Source organism: Mytilus galloprovincialis, chromosome 1 (genome assembly GCF_965363235.1).
Source record: "Mytilus galloprovincialis chromosome 1, xbMytGall1.hap1.1, whole genome shotgun sequence".
In the NCBI taxonomy this organism is placed as follows: Eukaryota; Metazoa; Mollusca; class Bivalvia; order Mytilida; family Mytilidae; genus Mytilus; species Mytilus galloprovincialis.
The window spans coordinates 11,702,281-11,724,033 of NC_134838.1; the positions used below are offsets into that span (position 1 = coordinate 11,702,281).

The 21,753-nt window shown below is 31.8% G+C and overlaps 1 protein-coding gene across 2 annotated transcripts; it reads right to left on the reverse strand.

Moving 5' to 3' along the window:
• Nucleotides 1–2,937: 2,937 nt before the first annotated feature.
• On the reverse strand, nt 2,938–21,724 carry LOC143065262 (UDP-xylose and UDP-N-acetylglucosamine transporter-like). Of its 2 annotated transcripts, none has more exons than XM_076238726.1 (10): nt 21,570–21,724; nt 18,422–18,535; nt 16,898–17,000; nt 16,338–16,387; nt 14,618–14,699; nt 13,753–13,813; nt 13,228–13,337; nt 10,466–10,541; nt 9,975–10,047; nt 2,938–9,006 (listed from the first exon to the last, which is right to left on the reverse strand). In XM_076238726.1, the coding sequence occupies exons 1-10, from the start codon at nt 21,644–21,646 to the stop codon at nt 8,766–8,768; spliced, it is 987 nt and encodes a 328-aa protein (XP_076094841.1). In that variant the 5' UTR covers nt 21,647–21,724; the 3' UTR covers nt 2,938–8,765. The 2 variants fall into 2 exon arrangements, with proteins under 2 accessions (XP_076094841.1, XP_076094850.1); XM_076238735.1 differs by lacking the exon at nt 16,898–17,000 and adding an exon at nt 17,040–17,142.
• Nucleotides 21,725–21,753: the final 29 nt, after the last annotated feature.

Below are 21,753 nucleotides of genomic sequence, written 5' to 3' on the forward strand. Positions count from 1 at the left end.
AAACTTGTAATAAAAACATAATCAACCGAGTTTTTTATACTCATCTAAAAAAATATTTTTCAAAGGCCTTTTTTATTTTTTTTTAACGTACACCTTTTACATTATAATAAAAATCATAAACATTTATGAATTACAATTAATATATATCTTTATCTCTATTCCTTATAAATATATTTTTTATTGGGGCCGGATCGACTTTACATATGGGCCGGATCGACGTGGGGCCGGATCGACGTGGGACGGATCGACTTGGGCCGGATCGACGTGGGGCCGGATCGACCCGAAAGCGACATAACATATCTTTGCATCCGATAGCATTTTGGTTTAAGCTGAGCATGCCATTTTTACTACTCTTTTATTTTATCAGGAACCAATTCGACCACATCTAACAAAATTACTGATTTATACATGTCAATCTTTAAGCATTTATAATATTTGGATACAAAAAGGAACGACAACAGGAAGATCTGTAACCCAAATCGGGCTAATTATGTTGTGCATGCGAGCCAATAAGTCATTGCTTTAACACGACAAGAGTGCACACACTAAAATGTCTTGCCTTTTTTACTAACCATTTAAAATTATGTTAATAGTCCTAAATGTTAAGCTTTACTACTACTATTACATAAACTTAACATGATCCAAGAAAAGGAGGCCAAGTCATATAAATCAAACGAGAAATAAATGTACACCTTTCAATCATTCAATACACTAAATATAGTTGAGCTATTGCTTATAGTTTCTAAGAAACAGACTTAACCATGAAAACTAGACATTATCCAATGAACCATGCAAATGAGGTCGAGGTCATATGAACCATGCCAGGCAGATATGTACAGCTTACAATGCTTCCTTACAACACATATAGTTGACCTATTGATTATAGTTTAAGAAAAAAAGACCAAAACACAAAAAAACTTAACACTGGACAATGAACCGTGAAAATGAGGTCAAGGCCAAATAAAACCTGCTGACTTGTACATCATAAAATATTTCTATACATCAATTAAAGATGATCTATTGCATACATAGTATTAGAAAAAAAAAACCTCAAAATCTTAACTTTGACCTCTGAACCATGAAAATGAGGTAAAGTTAAGATGACATCTGCAGGTTGGACATGAGTACCTTACAATCATTCCATTCACCAAATATAGTCGACAATTGCCTACAGTATAAGAAAAACAGACTAAAGCACAAAAAAACTATAAACTGATGAACCAAGAAAATGAGGTCAAGGTCAGATGACTAATTCCAGTTGGACATGTACACCTTACAATCCATCCATACACCAAATATACTAGACCAATAGCTTATAGTATCTATAAGTGTAAATTGGTTCTATCTTTTCAATCAATAGAAAATGTAATATCTTCTTAGAACCAAATCTTAAAATGCATTGCTATACTGAAACTATACCACACTGTATGTGAATTGACCATAAAAATTGGCTACCTTTGATAAGTGACAAAAAAATGGCAACCTTTGCATGAATTTTCCATACTGGATAGATACCTTTGAATGAATTGCCAATACTAGTCAGCAACCTTTGAATGAATTGAACATACTAGACAGCAACATTTGAATGGATTGTCCATACTAGATAGCAACCTTTGAATGAATTGAACATACTAGATAGCAACATTTGAATGAGTTGTCCATACTAGTTTGAATGAGTTGTCCATACTAGACAGCAACATTTGAATGGATTGTACATACTAGAAAACAACCTTTGAATGAACTGCTCATGCTAGATAGCAAACTCTGCATGGATTGTTCATGCTAGAAGGCAACCTTTGAGTGAATTGTCCATATTTGATTGCAACATTGAAATGAATTGTCCATATTGAATAGCAACCTTTTGAATGGATTGTCCATACTTGATAGCAACCTTTGAATGGATTGTCCATACTAGATAGCAACATTTGAATAAGTTGTCCATACTAGATAGCAACCTTTGAATGAATTGTACATACTAGAAAACAACCTTTGAATGAATTGTACATACTAGAAAACAACATTTGAATGAACTGCTCATGCAAGATAGCAAAATCTGCATGGATTGTTCATGGTAGAAGGCAACCTTTGAGTGAATTGTCCATATTTGATTGCAACATTGAAATGAATTGTCCATATTGAATAGCAACTTTTGAATGGATTGTCCATACTTGATAGCAACCTTTGAAAGAATTGTTCATGCTAGATAGCAACCTTTGAATGAATTGCTCATGCTAGATAGCAACCTTTGAATGAATTGCTCATGCTAGATAGCAACCTTTGAATGAATTGCTCATGCTAGATAGCAACCTTTGAATGAATTGCTCATGCTAGATAGCAACCTTTGAATGAATTGCTCATGCTAGATAGCAACCTTTGCATGAATTTTCCATACTGGATAGCTATCTATGAATGGATTGTCGATACTAGTCAGCAACCTTTGGATGAATTGCCAATACTAGATAGCGACCTTTAAATAAATTGTCCATACTAGATAGCAACCTTTGCATGGTTTGTCCGTACTAGATGGCAACCTTTGCATGAATTTTCCATACTGGATAGCTACCTATGAATGGATTGTTGATACTAGTCAGCAACCTTTGAATAAATTGTCCATACTAGACAGCAACCTTTGAATGAATTGCCAATACTAGCTAGCAACCTTTGAATGAGTTGTCCATACTGGACAGCAACCTTTAAATGAATAACCATAACATACAGCAATTTTTGAAATGATTGGCCATAACAGATAACCTTTGAATGAATTGACCATAAAAGATTGCAACCTTTAAATAAATTTGCTGTCACTGCTGACAACCCTACGATGAATTTTCTGTTCCTTTGAATAAACTGTCTGTAAAAGATACCAGCCTTTACATGGAGTTGCTGTAACAGATAGTTTAAATGATTCGGCTCTAACTGATGGCAACATTTAAAGAATAACAAATCTAATCATTTAATCATATAACAATCAATTAATATACACAATATTTGCCCAGAATATTAACAATAAAAAGCAACAGACAACCCAATAATATAAACAACTACTGGCAGAAATAACAGTAATGCACACAAATAACCCGGTATCTTCAGAAACATTCATTATATATAAATCAGAAATAGAAAAAATATTGTTTACATGACTTAAAATTAAATCACACCTTTGGTATATATAAAGTGAGGACTATAGGCTAGAGGGAAAATAAAATATATTCAAGTAATTTAAGAAAATATAGCAATAACACTATTGAGAGTGAATACACAATGAATATATTTGACAGTCAAATTTGCAAACAATTCTGTAATTAAGTATGTGCTTACTAATTAGAACTGTCAAAATTCATCAATTCACAAATAGACAAATATGCATTGTGCAATAAATTTCAATGAACTACAAGAGGCCAATTAAAAACCATAATTAACTTTTAACCAGCAACCAAAGGAAAGAGTACATTTTGGGATTTATTTGGCCCTGTATATTTACTGAAAAAAAAAAAAAAAAAATGTTTGACATCATCATAAATTCACAATGCCAATGGTCAATCCTGTCTGACAGACATATATACATTTATACAATGATTCTATATAGCAAATGAAGTTGTCCTTTTACAACAAAACATGTAATATTAAAATGAGGCCAAGGACAAGGTACATACGACAGTTGGAAACAAATAACACCAAGCATTTGAGATTCGATATTAAAAACACTCAGTTCTTACTTCTAAAATCTAAAGCTTTATATTTATATAGTTTACATGACCCACTTTAATTAACATTCTTATATTGCTCATTCTTCAACAATATATTTGTTAGAAAGGCGTATGAATTTTCGTGTACAGGTAGCAGGATAATTGTAATAACATTAGAGTAAGAAGTTCCATAGTATTTAAAGTTGTGCATGCACAAGTAAATTTTTCAACAAGGATGGTTACCATCTAACGAGGAATATGTATTTGTGTATGGGAAGAGTTATAATGTCTGACCCGTACCCAGTAAGGAGACCGTTGAACCAGACAGAAATTTTGACGAAGAAGTAACTAATGCAGATTTGTTTTCCTTGTTCAAGACTTACATGAACGGCAAGTTGCCTGGTATTGAGAGAAACTATGACGACAAAAATCACAGTTGGGATAAGAAGGTGAAGAAAGTTGAGACACCATTTCGTCTCAAAGGTAACCAGATACAATTTGAATTGAATTCTGACAAAGTAGACAGTATTGAAATAGCCGTGGAGTATATTGATAGTAAAAGGCCCACTAGAGCTAAGAAACTTCTTGAAGAGTTGATTCAAACACTTAAGAAGCATAATAAGCTGATCCGGATAGCTGATTAGTCAGAGGGTGGCTGGAACACAGCTCAACAGTATCTTTCAGAAGATGTCACCAGTAATTCAGAGGATGAAACATGTATCAAAGATGGTCAGCACACCTTCTTTCCCTATATTGTCTTTATTAACACAGAAATGATTTCATTGGAAATATTTGAGACAAACATATTATTTTTCGTGGTTGGTATTAGGATGTGGTCAGAAAATAAGTAGCCTAAAGTATATAAATGAGTTATTTTTGATTGAACAGAGTGAATCGAGAAAATAAAACATCTTATTGCTATTTGGGAAATCTGCACCGCTGGACCGAGATTCTGTGCCGCTCAACTATTGATGTCATTGTCTAGTAATGGTGGACAAACATCCATAAGGTGTATGCATTACAGGTGAGACAAAAAATAACGGTTTTATTCTACATTTACACTTGTAACATTGTATTTTAAAACATCAAAACATAATACAACTAAAAATATATAAGGAACATAAGATTGTCAAAAAAAATGCTGTCTAATGACTAGCACCTGTGTCTATTGCAAAAATCCTGACACTTTAAATATAGAAGCCTGAGTGGAAATAGAAACTTTTTCATTTGATGAGACCTTGGGTATAAATCAATCAAAATACTGGATTTGGTGTTTGAGCACAAAATTTGTACACTGAGTTCTGAGTACAGCTTAACAATTGAAAGCCCAAAATAAAACAATTATACTGGATTTCTATTCCTTTTTCAATTTCTTCATAAAAACAGAAAAGGTAATTTTTCCATAGGCATCAGCTCCTAATCAGAGCAGGGTACAAGCAGAACAAAAAGTCTTTTGTTAAGTTTTTAATTATATACTTAATTTGCAGATTGCACAGTTAAATAACAATCAATAATCTTTTCAATATAAGCAAAACAACATATCAAAATTTGAAAGTCATTGTTTAAACAGTAACTAAGTTATGACATGGTAAATAACTGGAGCTACCTGCTCATACACTGTACAAAAACAAATCAATAACTGGATTTTTGTCAGAAAGCCCTGTGAAAAATGTAAAGATTGAAGTCTATAGATTCATTAGACAGTCTTTTCACAAATAATTGTGTGAACGAAAAATTATGAGGTATTTAAATTTCAGTAAAATCTTAGCCGTCATCTATAACACAGACATTCCTAAAACAGTTCATATTCAGTATTAAACTAAAACATACAAAAAGCAATGATACAATATCAAAAGACAAATAATGAAAGTAAATATATCAAAAGGATGAAACAAAACAAAAAAACATAGAAAAATAATACAAGTTTTATTAGTTTATATGACACAGGACCATGATATGGATTTTCCGAAGTCTGCATACAAATCTTAAGAAAATTGCTATTCTTTGAACAAGTAATTTCCTAGTTCACCTGTACCAACAAAACCCACAAAATTTTTTATCCAAAGAAAAATAACACATCAACAGTAACTAAAACAAATAGCATTTTTAAAATAATGGTAGCACCTCACACTGGTCTCTCGGAAAAAGAGCTTAAAATTATTTCACGTTCACAGTATAACATCTTAAAGCAATTCCAATCAAAATGAAGTTTAAATTCTGAAGTGAGTAGTTTTGTCAGAAAATATTATGATATGAGAATGATACATTTTACATTTTCCTAAACATAAAAGAAACTGGACATTACTATATTAAATGTACTATTCTTCAGTGATTTTGAACACTTCTCTAAACTATATACTACATGTAATTGGTATGATTAACAAATCTGAGAAATACAAATTAAGATTGTAGTGCAGTAAAACTCATAAATAGTGCATAATTAAAATATAATTGATTGTTAGTTGCTTAATGTTAAACATCAGATATTCCATGCATATTTAGTACATATATGAAGTAAAATAGTATAAAATATATCAGAAAATTGTAGATGCATTTAGCAGCATTTCTAACAATAAATCTATATTTTAACAAAGCCTTAACCAATCACTAACTAATTCTAACATAGGCCTTAAAGCAGGTGTTAAAAGTTTGTACATGTATTCCTTAAAGCAGGTGTTAATTATTTGTACATGTATTTCTTAAAGCAGGTTTTAATTGTTTGTACATGTACTCTTTAAAGCAGGTGTTAATTGTTTGTACATGTATTCCTTAAAGCAGGTGTTAATTGTTTGTACATGTATTCCTTGCTCAGATTTAATCAAATTGTTACAGATTCTTATTTAGAAAAGAATATCTCTATATCTTGCTTGACATTAAGTCCGCCATAGCAATTCCATTTTCAAAAACCAAACTTTGGAACTTAAGTAAATTTAATGTAAAGTTAATTATAAAAGGTTGTTTCACTGGAGAATGTACATATTACAGTAATAAGTCAAATGCATACAAATAAATATAGATATGCTTAAAGAAATCCAAAGTGATGTTATAAATTTGCACTTAAACCCCAACCTGTAAGAGATCACAAGAATGTTTATGGCAGGTTTCTGTATTAGATACATTAAATATAACATAAAAAAACATTCTGTAACCTACATTTGTACTACTACAATACTAACATACTACATGTAAATCAATTATGGATTTCTAAGTCTTCTGAACACAAGTCAACAAGTTCATCAATGTGACTGCCGTCATAAAAGGCTAAGTAAAGAGATTGTTTTAATGCCAAGCATATTTTATATATCAATCACATAACACATGCTAAATATAACAAATTTAGAGATTTGGTGGCATTGCAGTGGGTTATAATTATATATAGGCTAGTCCATACAAAACATATGAATAATGAATACTTGTTTGCCATAAAGATAAACTTCAATCATACAGTGTCCAGAAGATATTAAAGCTATTGGTCTAGATATTTTGATTTAATCTAAGAAAGCTTTACTAGTATAAAAACTAGAGGCTCTCAAGAGCCTGTGTCGCTCACCTGTTACTGTATTTACTGTTGTTGGCCATCTTGGTTGGTAGGCGGGGCTCATTAGACTCTTTTTAAAAATAGATACCCTAGTAATGATTGTAGCCAAGTTTGGTTAAATTTGGCCCATAGTTTTAGAAAAGAAGATTTTTGTACAAGTTACAAAAATGACGAAAAGTTGTTCAATACATGTATTGACTATAAAGGACAATAACTCCTTAAGGGGTTCTTTGACAATTTTGGTCAGGTTGACTTATTTGTAGATCTTACTTTGCTGAACATTATTGCTGTTTACAGTTTATCTCTATCTATAATAGTATTCAAGATAATAACCAAAAACTGCAAAATTTCCTTAAAATTACCAATTTTAGGGCAGCAACCCAAAAACCGGTTGTAGGATTCATCTGTTAATTTGTGAGGGGATTGATCTTATTCTGATGGACATTTAAATCTTGAAAGATTTGCCCTAAATGTCTTAGTTTCAAAGATATAAAGCAAAAACTGCATTTTACCACTATGTTCTAATTTTAGCCATGTCAGCCATTTTGTTTGGTAGGTGGGGTCATTGGACACATTTTTTAAACTATGGCCAAGTTAGTTTAAATTTGGCCCAGTAATTTCAGAGGAGAAGATTTTTGTACAAGTTACAAAAAATGACGAAAATGTTGTTAAAATTGACTATAAAGGGCAATAACTCCTTAAGGGGTTGACTGACAACTTTGGTCATGTTGACTTATTTGTAGGTCTTATTTTGCTGAACATTATTGCTGCTTACAGTTTATCTCTATCTATAATAGTATTCAAGATAAAAACCAAAAACTGCAAAATTTCCTTAAAATTACCAATTCAGGGGCAGCAACCCAACAACAGGTTGTCCGATTCATCTGAAAATTTCAGGCCAGATAGATCTTGACCTGATCAACAATTTTACCCCACATCAGATTTGCTCTAAATGCCTTGGTTTTAAAGATATAAGCCAAAATATACATTTTACCCCTGTGTTCTATTTTTAGCCATGGCGGCCATCTTGGATTGATGGCCAGGTCATTGGACACATTTTTTAAACTAGATACCCCAAGGATGATTGTGGCCAAGTTTGATTAAATTTGGCCCAGTAGTTTCAGAGGAGAAGATTTTTCTAAAAGTTTACGGGCGACGGACGCCAAGTGATGAGAAAAGCTCACTTGACCTTTCAGGTCAGGTGAGCTAAAAATCTATCATAAAATAAAGAGATCTTTCCAAGAATATTAATATTAATACACAAGGTTTTATTATTTGCTTTTGGTTTAACTATGTGAGATTGTAAATTAGCTTATCTATGTCTCTAGGTCTAGATTTAAAAAATGATAAAATCAGTTTTCCAACAGTTTTCACTTTTCAAAGGAATGTCATGCCATATAAGAATTGCAATTATTTGATAATAAATAATGCATTTCTCCTGTAGTAAACTTTCCTGGTAATTTTAATTTTGATAAGACAAATTCAGAAACAATTTGATAGCATGGATACTAAAGGAAAGAAAGATCTAAAACATTAACAAATCAATCTTCTTTTTTCGTCTTCTTCTGTGGTAAAAGGTTATCTAGGGGCAGTACTTCTGTGAAGATTAGGATTCCTATAAATACCAACAAGGTACCACACCAATGTGTTGGTGTGAATGGATTCTGGAAATACCATATAGAAAATATAAGACTAACGAACTTCCTGAGTGTAACGACTAATGTCACAGTTAACGATGAACACTCTGTGGTTAGGATGAATACACTTCTTATACATATATATCTGGTTAAAAGTTAAGGACAAATTTAATAATTCAATATGATTCTTGGAATAATATAAACCCTGTGTTAGTTCTTAAACATTAATCTTGAAGACAAGACCTTAGATTGATTAATGTTGGTTGTTTAACATTCAATGGCAAATATTGCATGCACGAGAACAAATGAACATAAATACAGTAGGTAGGTGCTGTTAAAAGCCGTCCAGGATTAAGGTGAGGGAAATTTGGACTGCTACTGGATGATGGTATTATCAATATATAGATAACAATTACATAGTAGGGGTAGCTTAATTTTCTTTTAGGAACACCATTTTAACTGTTGTATTTCCATTTTAATTTTTTTTAGGCTTCCCTCAGCTTTAGTTTATGTGATAAAAAAGACCACTAGAAATGGTATCAATCTATTTTCCTTTCATTTCTAATCTGTTCAAACTTTAATAGACTGTACAATACAACATGCATTCAGAACATTAGACATTCCAAAAGGGTGGCACCTCAAATAGTAAATTGTTTTCTCATTTTAGCAACTGAAGTTTTTTCATGAAGTACTAGTTAACTACCTATTCTTATAAATACAATTTTATAAAATAGTACTTTTCTTTCAAGAGAACTGAAGACCTAATTCTGAATCTAAAAAAAAACCACGCATATTGAATTTGTTATTTAGTACAGACAACTTGGACAATACAAATTCTTTTTATTTCAAAATGGTCTTCATTTCAGTTAGTTCAGGGAAAATCTCCACTGTCATTGTGGATTTACATGGTCTTTACTCAGTTGTATCCCTTACCTTTTCTATTTCTTCTAAATGTTCAGTAATTATTCAAAATCTTTTAGATGTAATCTTAATTAGCAACTGTTTTTGAATGGTCGATGATTTCACAACCATCTTGTCATCCATTGGTTATTTGACAATTATTGTTTTTACTGAACAACATTTGTTTAATCTCCAACCATTTTAAAAGGATACTGTGTTATAACATTGAAAATCAGGAAAAACCACAATCTTGGTAAACTTATTCCAAAGGCTAAATCTAATGGTACTAAAAAAGAATAAATCATTAAATTAAAATGATAATTCAAGTGTATGAAATGATCAATGACAATAGGTCAAATGAAGCAAAAATTGTGTAATACATATTTGGATGATATAATACTTTCTAAATAAAAGTGATAAATGATGCTTATATTTACATGTTACAATTAACCTCAATTGTAAGTTAAGAAATGATTTTTAAATATCAAGTGACACACCATTCAAATTATCAACTTATGCACTCTAAATGAGCAGTTTATTAACATTATAATGTAAGAGATTAAAATAACTTATAATTGTTACACAACTTATCTATGACATAATGTCTTATAATAAATCTGTCCTCCTAGTATTTCATGCATATCTAACCCATGACATAACATTTTTCAGACTAACATTAGAATGAGTTGTATATATGATCATACCTGAATTATTAAATTTCTGTATATGACTGTATATGTCTGTTGCTAATAACAGAAAACCTGGTAGAGGTAGAGCATGCTGTAAAAATAAAATTATCAACTTTTATTATATTGACAACATGAAATATTTCTTAACTGCAAATCATAACTTCTGAAATATTGAAATCAAGATCAACCATTTATACATTTTTGAAAGTCACATAAGAAATCTAGTTACAATGACAAGGTACAGTGTTATATGAAATAAAAAATTTGTAAAGGTTCCGCGGAACCCAGTGTCTCGCCTACTTTTGCTGTTAATTGCAGGCTCAACAAAAATGAGGGAAAAAATCAATAAAAATATTCCTCTTGATACTATATTTTAATTGTAAGAAGCTTCTGTACAAGTTTGGTAAAAATCCAGGATAGTTTATGAATCTAATAAATGTTTGAAAAACTTTAACTGCAGGCTGTATGTAATGTTCACTGAAAGAAAAACATTTATAAGTAAAATACAGATACACAGGTACAAAATTTTAACAAAATTTCTATCTAAATACTTGCTTTTGATCATAAACAAACTTCTGTCCAAGTTTGGTACAAACCCAGAATAGTTTAAGAAAGTAATTAAAATTTTAAAAACTTTAACCACAGAGTGAATGTAATGTTTCCCGGCAGAAAAACTAAGTCCATTTATAAGTAAAATACAGAAAAAAATGGAATTTTATTTTTACAAAATTTATTTTCTGGATACTATTTTATGATGATAAACAAGCTTCTGTCCAAGTTTGGTAGAAATCCAGAGTAGTTTAGGCAAGTTATTAAAATTTAAAAACTTTAACCACAGAGTGAATATTTGTGGATGCCGCCGACGGCGATGGAATGTAGGATCGCTATGTCTTGCTTTTTCGACTAAAGTCGAAGGCTCGACAATAAAAATAAAGTTGAAGGATCAACAATAAAACCATTAAGTCTTTTTCAAAATGAGTAGTTCATAGATCCTAGTCAATCTCATAATTCCTACTCCAAGACAATAACTCCTGTCATACTCATTAATACTGTGTACATAGTAGAGAGGCAACACACACAAATTTAGAGATTTTTGTGAGACCAAGCCAGGGAACACATATGCAATCAACTGCACTGACTAGATTCAAACATGCTTCTACAAGATAAATGAGTAACTCAACTAGTTCCAACTTAGTGTATGAAATGACTTCATATAAACAAGAGTGCACACACTGAAATGTCTCGCCTTCTTTACTAATCATTGATATTATGTTGATACTCCTAAATATAAAGCTTTATTACAACTGTCACATAAACTTAACATGAACCATGAAAATGAGGTCAAGGTCAGTCATGTACAGCTAACAATGCTTCCATACAACAAATATAGTTGACCTATTGCTTATAGTTTAAGAAAATAGACCAAAACACAAAAATTTAACACCGTGAAAACCAGAAAACCAGGTCAAGGTCAAATAAAATCTGCACGATTGACATATAGATCATAAAATATTTCCATACACCAAATATAGTTGACCTATGACATATAGTATAAGATAAAAAGACCAAAACTCAAAAACTTAACTTTGACAACTGAACCATGAAAATGAGGTCAAGGTCAGATGACATCTGCCCGCTAGACATGTACACCTTACAATCATTCCATACAACAAATATAGTAAACCTATTGCATAAAGTATGAGAAAAACAGACAAAAACACAAAAACTTAACTATAACCACTGAACCATGAAAATGAGGTTAAGGTCAGATGACATCTGCCCGCTAGACATGTACACCTTACAATCATTCCATACAACAAATATAGTAAACCTATTGCATAAAGTATGAGAAAAACAGACCAAAACACAAAAACTTAACTATAACCACTGAACCATGAAAATGAGGTCAAGGTCAGATGACACCTGCCAGTTGGACATGTACACCTTACAATCATTCCATACAACAAATATAGTAAACCTATTGCATCAAGTATGAGAAAAACAGACCAAAACACAAAAACTTAACTATAACTACTGAACCATGAAAATGAGGTCAAGGTCAGATGACACCTGCCAGTTGGACATGTACACCTTACAGTCCTTCCATACACCAAATATACTAGACCTATTGCTTATAGTATCTGAGATATGGACTTGACCACCAAAACTTAACCTTGTTCACTGATCCATGAAATGAGGTCGAGGTCAAGTGATAACTGTCTGACGGGCATGAGGACCTTGAAAGGTACGCACATACTAAATATAGTTATCCTATTACTTACAGTAAGAGAGAATTTAACATTACAAAAAATCTGAACTTTTTTTTCAAGTGGTCACTGAACCATGAAAATGAGGTCAAGGACAATGGACATGTGACTGACGGAAACTTTGTAACATGAGGCATCTATATACAATATATGAAGCATCCACGTCTTCCACCTTCTAAAATATATAGCTTTTAAGAAGTGAGCTAACACCGCCGCCGCTGCCGCCGTAGCCGCTGCCGCCGGATCACTATCCCTATGTCGAGCTTTCTGCAACAAAAGTTGCAGGCTCGACAAAAAGGGAGGGTTTCTGACAAATACAATCTATATTTTAGTTTTAATTGTGTTTTGATCTAGCATTCAGTACCAGTGAGTAACATCAGATCAATAGTTTGTCTTTTTGTTAGTTTTTGTGCTTAGATATGGAATGATGTGTCAAGCCATACAAAACACTATCTCTTGTTATCATGCAACTATTCCCACTGAATAAATGTAAAAAATATATCTGCTTACATTGAAGAACAGACTTTCTTTTGGATGTTTCCCATACTGTTTGTAGATCCCTTCTTGGTAAATACCCATTCCAGCTGTCATAAACAAAGCAGCCGTCAATATGAATATACCTGAAATATAACATGTTCATAAAGATATATGCATGTACTGGTTTACCTTGGAGGAGGCAAAGTGTTCTGTGTTTTGGAGTTCATGTGAAAGAGGATTATCTGATTGCTTTACAAGACTGGGTAATACTTCAGATTTTTTTCTGTTATCCTTATCAAACACATTTTTTTTCTATTCTCATCACATGCATTTTAGATGTTCTTTTTATCAGCAAACATAACATGAGGTCATGCATAAGAAAATACCATGATACAGCTGCAGATTCAATATAGAAGGTTTTTACAACTTTAAAAAGTAGCTTTAATTTCTTACATTAATTTTAAAGTTAAAAAATGTTTTAAATTTCATCTAAAATCTCTTATATAAAAGTTGCATAATGCATATATGATACGAAGGGGAAATTGTGCTGCCACTTACCAGTAAACCATATTGCTAAATCATATAGTAGGTCTCCTGTTGATGTTGCTTTGTTATCTTCCTGGAAAAAGAAAATGTAACATGGTTTGTCAGGTCTGAACATGAAAACAACAGAAATTAGAGACATTATAAGTCTTTAAAGTAAAATATGCTGTGCTTACAATGCAAATAGACAATGCAAATAGACAGACAGATAATGTATGAAAATTCCAACTATCTCCCCTTTAACATATTTGACTGAGATTTAATTCCTTAAGCATGTCCTAAGGTGGTGTTGTGCAACTGTGTAAATGTTTAGTCATTATTGTACAGCTATTTAGGAAGAGTTTATTTGACAAGGCAATGAACAGACCTGGTAATTTGGGATATATACAAAACAATAATAATAAACAATACTGTACCAAAGAATGATCCCAGTTACGGTGGATTCATTATTATTTGTTGGATACTAATTCCGGTGGATTTTATGGGTACAAATGAACCACGAAATTAAGTGTTCAATGACAAATTTCCTCTAAGGTTATATGCAGACTTTGTCAAAACCATGAAATCAAACATTCAAGAAAATGCAAGTTTTGTTCAATCTATAAAAATTGGTACATATGTACCCACAAAAATAAATGAATCTACAGTACTATAAGCAAGGCTAAAAGTACTTAACATGATTATATCAAATGATGCATTCTACACTCCAAAGCTATTACACTTTGATAGCAGTACATTTAACATTGAGACAAATAAGAAACAGATTGATCATTGAATGAAAAGACATACAAATATTTCTTTTTGCCAAAAATAAACTGATCTTTTTACGTTGTTGAAAAAATGCATTCCAAAGATTGTTGAAATAAACTCATATACTTACAACTTGTTGAGCTGATGCAATAGTACATAGAATTATCCCAACTGTAATCAACACAACAGAGATATACTTCCCTGTAGTATATCTAGGTAATAGAAATACATATATAAATTAAAATCAAATGTGTTAGTTTTTAACTATGTTCATACATTAAAATTCAATAGACCATCTACTGTAGATAAGTTGAGAATATGAGACTTCTTCAATAGAAAACATAAAATAAAGTTAATTTCAAAAACTTTCAATTTTTGAACCTCAACTGTCTTTCTTACTGACCAGTCTTTGCTCTTACTTCTAAATGCTGCAATGCAAAGTAACAAGAAAATATTAATTCTAAAATCTTTGTTTTGAACCAGCCTGCAATCCGAAAACCATTATTTCCTGCACTCAAGGGAGGAGGCTACTATAGGAAGTAAAATATAAAAGATTTTTATCTAAAAATTGTAATGATCCAAAAAAAGATTCACATGTATAAATTGTATGGTACCTGCAGCGTTATTTCCTGAAATTTAATATTTGTTGTTTTTCCAGATGTAAGTAAGTAAGCAACCAACATTTAAACTTTTTAAAACACAAGCTTGTGTTGATATGAATTCAATACTAAAAGTGGCAGATTTCTAACCAATAAGCTCTGTTTGAATTTATAACAAAATCAACACAATAATGGTATTTTAGCATACCGGTACACAGAAAGAATCTTTTAATGTTATGTTTGCAATATTATCTATCACTATATCAAGTGTAAAACTGTCCTATAATTATTAAAATATTATGATATTGAAGTTGAGATTAAATATTAAAAAGAAATAGATATTGTTTATTACTCTTCAATGTTTAGACCTTATCCATGGGTCATAATAGTGCCGTGACCAGGACGGGTAAGATCAAAACAAATTAATATACACCAACACTATTAACTTATTAATCAATGTATATCAGCTCAAACCAAAGAAATCAACACAAACAGACTAACAATATGTAGTGAGTGTTTTTGGGTGAAATGAAATACATATGAAATGATAAACCCAACAATATGGAGGCACACATTAGAAATAATGTTAGCACACAGTTTAGCTTTCAAATATAAAACTTTGTACAGAATATCACAAAATTATGATTTGTATTTTCTTAGACCTGCATCACTGTTGAGAACATACAGATCATAAGTGACTGATCTGTAAACATGTAACCAAATATCAAGAAGCACTGATTTATAGTTGTTGAGAAAAATCCTATTGAAACCTGTTACATGTACAGACAAATAAACAGTAACAGACAAATGAAGGTAAGCCAGTAAATCCGTTGGAGCAGGCATCAATAATGAATCGAAAAATGTATATCTACATGTAAATCTAGGTACATCAAGCCAATCAATCAATTTATATCCATATTAACATTAAAAGAGGCAATGAATTTAGATCCACATTAACTGGCACAAATTAGTACATTGTTGACACTCCTGCTGCCAAAAACAGCCTACCGCAGTCTAGCTTTTTTACTGCCTTGAGCAAATGATGAGGCAAGGCAAAAAGCAACAGTCAACCAGGCTTCATCAACCAAAGATACAGAAATTAACCAAGGTATATCAACATGCACAGTATTGATCTATCATCCAGGTAGGGTATATTAACACAAACAAAAACAAATTCGTTATTAGATGCTAGTTTTGATCACTAGTATTTAAGCGATCTAGTTGTCCAAAAATATTAATCACAAGTCTTACCTTTTCTTCATGATAATCATTCCTAATGTCAAATTAGCTATCAAGGATCCCTGTAAAATTTAATATTAAATATTCAAAACACAGGATGATTTATTTTTAAATTAAACTAAAATTGATAAAACTAAACAAAAAAAACCAAAAAATTCTCTCAAAATCACTTATTTTATTTTCACTGATATTGACAATTGCCAATGAGAAGGCAAGATGGATTTATCTGTAGAAGAAATACCAACAAACAAAAATGGCACTTGCAGTGAAAATAGGACATGATCAAAAATCATGTATACACTTTTGTTTTTACAGAGAATAAAAAAAAAAATTTAATTCATTTTTTTATGCATGGCTGTTTGATCCATTTACTGACGGACTGACGGAAGGACAGACAGAGGTAAAACAGTATACCCCCCTTTTTTTCAAAGCGGGGGTATAATAAAATTAATAATGAATTGATCTCTTCTGAGAAATAAGTATAAGTTTGGGTTTGATTGATAAAGATGGTTAAGATTTAAAAATTGATGTACCAAAAGATAAAACATTTGACCACTTAATAGAATACTTACTGCTCTAAATATCATCTGTAAAGGCAGAGAGACATTGAATGACAAGGAATAATTATTGGCAACTTGTACTACAAAGAAGAATGCCACCATTACTGTGTAGATGCTGAAAAATAGGAATGTTAGCATGACATTCTATACTTACTGCCCTGAATACCATCTGGAGTGGCATAGATATATTGAATGAATATGCCGCATTATTGGCCACTTGCACAAGAAAGAAAAGTGACACCATCGTTCCATATATACTGAAAAATACAAATACTGAATTTTCTAATTTTCCATTAAATAAAAATGTAATCCTCTTTGTATATATGCATGCACACATTTATTCTGCTATTCTTCAATAATCTATGAAATTGTTTAAATTTACAATAATCATACATTGTCATACATAAACTTACATTGTAAGTGCATCAAATTTAAAGGAAAAGGTACGATAAGGACTCTTTCTACAATATATTTTTGAAATTATGAATCTGTTCTCTTTATATATATTGTATGGTGTTATAAGGTCAGCACATGCGTGGGTCAATAAAATGTTACAAGTAATATGCTGAATTGTGTGGTGAAGGCATAAATTTAGAACATTGGGTGGAAGCAATAGATTGTGAGATAAATTTTTTAAGTCATAACATAACACATGTAGATTGATTTTTCTTTTCTTCTAAATTTGTATAATCTATTTAAAAGATCCATTGTATTAAATTTATCGAGATTTTGTAAAATTTGAAAAATCTCATTTAGGGGGAAACTCTTTATCATACCTTTTCCTTTCTAAAGTGTATTCTACTCTACCAAATATGTTATTTTTTCAGACACACCAGCATGATAGATAGAAAATACTTAAATTCTATAAATGAGTTGTTACTTTCATGATATTAAAAAGCACCACACTATAATTTTAAGCAACCTCGGTAAAAGTCTACATACAGGAGGAACTAATACCAGAATGAAATTAAAATTTTGATAAATAAATGTTGTTTTTATTTATTGTGTTGTTCTGTGCTAGTTCAGCTGCAGTCTCATTGACTCTCATCCATATTTTTATAACATGCATTTTTTTTCAAAATAAGATAAAATCTAGGTTTTGTGAGTACATGTGTTTTTATCATATACTAAGCATAGGAAAAAGCAGATGGGATAACAAAAAATAAGTGAAAAGCTGAAACTATAAGAAGTAGACATCCGTAATAATCAAAACTTTTTTAAAAGTATCAAATACATGTAAGTACTTTAATATCATATTATCATTTGATTTAGCTCTCTAGTAAAGATATCACGTTTACTTTAACCAGTTTTTCTAGTCTTTCATTGTTAGGAAAAATTGCAATATTTAAATTATCCTAATTCTAGTAATTTACATATATATTTTCTGAACACCGATTAGTTTACAAAAAGAACTCTGTATTACACATGTATATATTAAAGCTGAAGTGTTAGCATTAAGCATTGAAGTCACCCATTTGATTAAATCTACATAGTGTCAAATAAAATTATTATTAAATTTTAACTTGTGATTCATACCGAATAGGAATTTTTGGTTTTATCATTCCGAATTTTGCTGTGAATATTAAACCTTCTACTGCAATGAAGGCAAACTGCATAAATGTTATCAGGTTTCCACAGGTAGGAAGATCACTGAAAATACAAAAGTACTATATTTATACACAACTAATATATTTTTCATACAGTGTCTATATACATGTATGTTAAACTATCTGGACCCATAGTATGTATGATCTATGTCTGGAACTTTGTCAACAGTTGTTATGGTTTGGTAGTGGGATTTTTATTTACAATTTTTGTGAGTTTTTTGTGCTTTGAGTCTATCTGATGAATCGAGCCTTTTTCAACTGTTTTTCACAGTTTGTTATTATGTTGTTCTGCCACTCCTCTGTCCCAGGTTAGGTTAAGCAGTTGCAAACAGGTTTCTATATACAGTATTCCGCTCAAGGAGCCTGTAATTCAGTGTTTGTCATTAGTTGCAGTTTATCATATTTATTTTTTGTTTATTGTCCAGTTCATAAATAAGGCTGTTCTCTTTGAATTGTTTGATATTTATCGTTTCACCTTTAATGGTATACTATAAAAGTTTGCTCATTGTTAAAAGCCATAAGTGACTTGTACATCCCTGTGCTGGATTTTCTCACTGTGTTGAAGACCCATGTATGGCCTTCAGCTGTTTTCTGCTCTTTGGTTGGGTTGTTGTCTCTTTGACACATTCCCAATTTCCATTTTCAATTTTATCATTTGGTATTGGTGGATACACTGGACATTTCTCTTATTAGCAATCATTCTACATCTTATTTTTATTGACATTTAGTCAAGTTTACACATGAAAACTGTATGTTAACCTTAAAATTCTTTTTTGTTTGTAACATTTTCCATCTGACTGAACTTATTTTACTTTAGACAAAAATTAAATGTTAATGTAGGACATTCGTCCTGAACATGCATGAAGTATTTGCCACTGGATGCTAAGCAACCAACAACCAATCAATATATAGGACATCAGACCTGCCAACTTTTGAAAATCTCCATGGGGGATTTATGCGCGCAACCAGATTTTTAAGGGTTACAATTTATGCGACATTTCTGTTTGCTTTGTTTTTACTCCTAAAATAGTCTCATTTCTCTTCTTTTTTCCTTTTGGTATACAAATGATGAGCTTGAAAATTTACATGATTGATTGACTGTTGGTTGCTTAACGTCCAGTGGCAAATATTTCATGCATATTCAGGACGAGAACAAGTTCACAATAAATACAATAGGTAGGTTGTTGTAATAGAGGCCATCTAGGATGATGGTCGGGGAAATTTGGACTGCCACTGGAAAATGAGGGTATATTGGATAGGGACAGGAATTTTGCCTTGCAACAGGCCACCTACGGACCCCTCAAAGAGTTGTTGCAAGGGTTCTTAACGTGCAAAGAGCGTGGCACTCTCTTTACACGAGGCATCGGATTTAACGTCCCCAATCTGACCGGACGTGACTGCGAACTTGATACATTCCGCACAGCCAAACGGACGCCCCACTTCGGCAAGCGTTTTACTGCCGGTTGGAAGAAGACCAAGTGACCATATTTCTATTCCCCAGTCACCCTTGGGGAACGAAAATTTACAAAATAACTGAAGAATAGAGAAAAATGGCATTAAAAATAAAGGATTCAAAGTAGAGACCCCCCTTTTCCCCCTCCAAAGACCTTCTTATCTATGAACCATAACTCAAAAGACCTAAACCTACATGTCCTAAAGTTAGGATGCATACAGATTTTGATTTAGTCATCAGTATTAATGAGAAAATGGATAAAATTTGAGTTATCTTTCTTTGTATTCAGAGGTGCTCTTACCGGCGGAGGCTTATACAATAACACAGTAGAAGTGATTACAAAATGGCGTCGATTTTAAATCAACAGACACACATCGTATGGTTTCAAAAATTAAACGGATTTCAAGATAAACGATTTTTTCTTGAGAGTTCATTACAGTTCTCATCTTTTAGTTAAAGTCATAAGAAACCTCAAATCAAAATAAAATAATGATTATGTTTTTTTATAACTCAACGGATAGTTTTCATTATAAAACTTATGTACATAAACTTTTTTCTGAAGAAAATTCTTTAATTTATTCATATTTAGAAAAAGTTTACTTTATTTAAATTGCTTCCTTCCAGGAAGCAATTCCCCTGACATTTTCCGTATGCAAAGTGACCTCAGTGTGACCCATCTCGTAAAAATCTGGTGATCACAATACGCATGGATGTCCTTAAAATAGACTATTATCTGAATTTACATGTTAAACATGTGCTCAATTTCCATGCTTTTTTGTTGATTTTTTGTCGATTGTTGACAAACAGGTGACAATCGTTAAACTTCGGCTTCAACACGAACTTTAATTACCTGTCATATTTTGACAACAACACTGACCGATGGAAAAAAAAATTGACGATTATACGAAATTTACTAAGTTTATGATGTTTATGATGTTTGTATGCATTGGTTCAAGAATTGGAAGAACATTATTTTTCACCGGTCACTCGTTTCTTATGACTTTAACTAGGATTTTGTCATGGAACTACGGTAAACGTTGCAAATTGTGCTTGTATGATAAATTGATTAAAATTGAAAGGCTGTCTGACATGAGGATAGTTATGGCCCATTAGGTGATTCGATTACATACGACAACTAATTATGACACCTGTTGTGACCGTTAATTAGGGTAGGGTCGTTAACTTGTCATAATATGTCCCCAGGTAAAATTATAGATTTTTTAAAATTGATCTGAAAATCTTCAAAATGGGTAACCAATATTTTTTTCGGGTATATTTGGTGAAAATCGGGATTTTGACTAGTTTTACGATCCCAATATCAGGATTCGGGTTGAGGGATGAAAATCGGGATGATACCACAAAAATCTGGATAATTGGCAGGTTTGGGACATAGTCTTGGCATTTAAGGTACATGTAGCACCTTCCTCACAAAACAACAATCAGTGCGATCAAGGCAAATAGACCGTATTGGTGAACGAACACAAGGCGAAAATGGAGTGAGGATAAACAGAGCTCATGCCTCACAATTTTTTCATACACATTTATATATATGCACTATATTCTGTATTTATATGCACCCCCCTCCTTTTTCTATTTTCTAAAATCGTTTTTCAAAGTAATGTACCTTATTAAATATTCTAGGAATACAACATTACTGCAACAACCAAGGAACACAAGTGAGATGGGGATTGCAGGATGCATAGTTGTTTTTTTTCTATAATAAAATGAAGTTTCTGGAAATTATTGGTAAATTTCAGACGTCAACGCCGGCACCGGAAGTAATTGTAGAGCCGCTTATAACACCGATT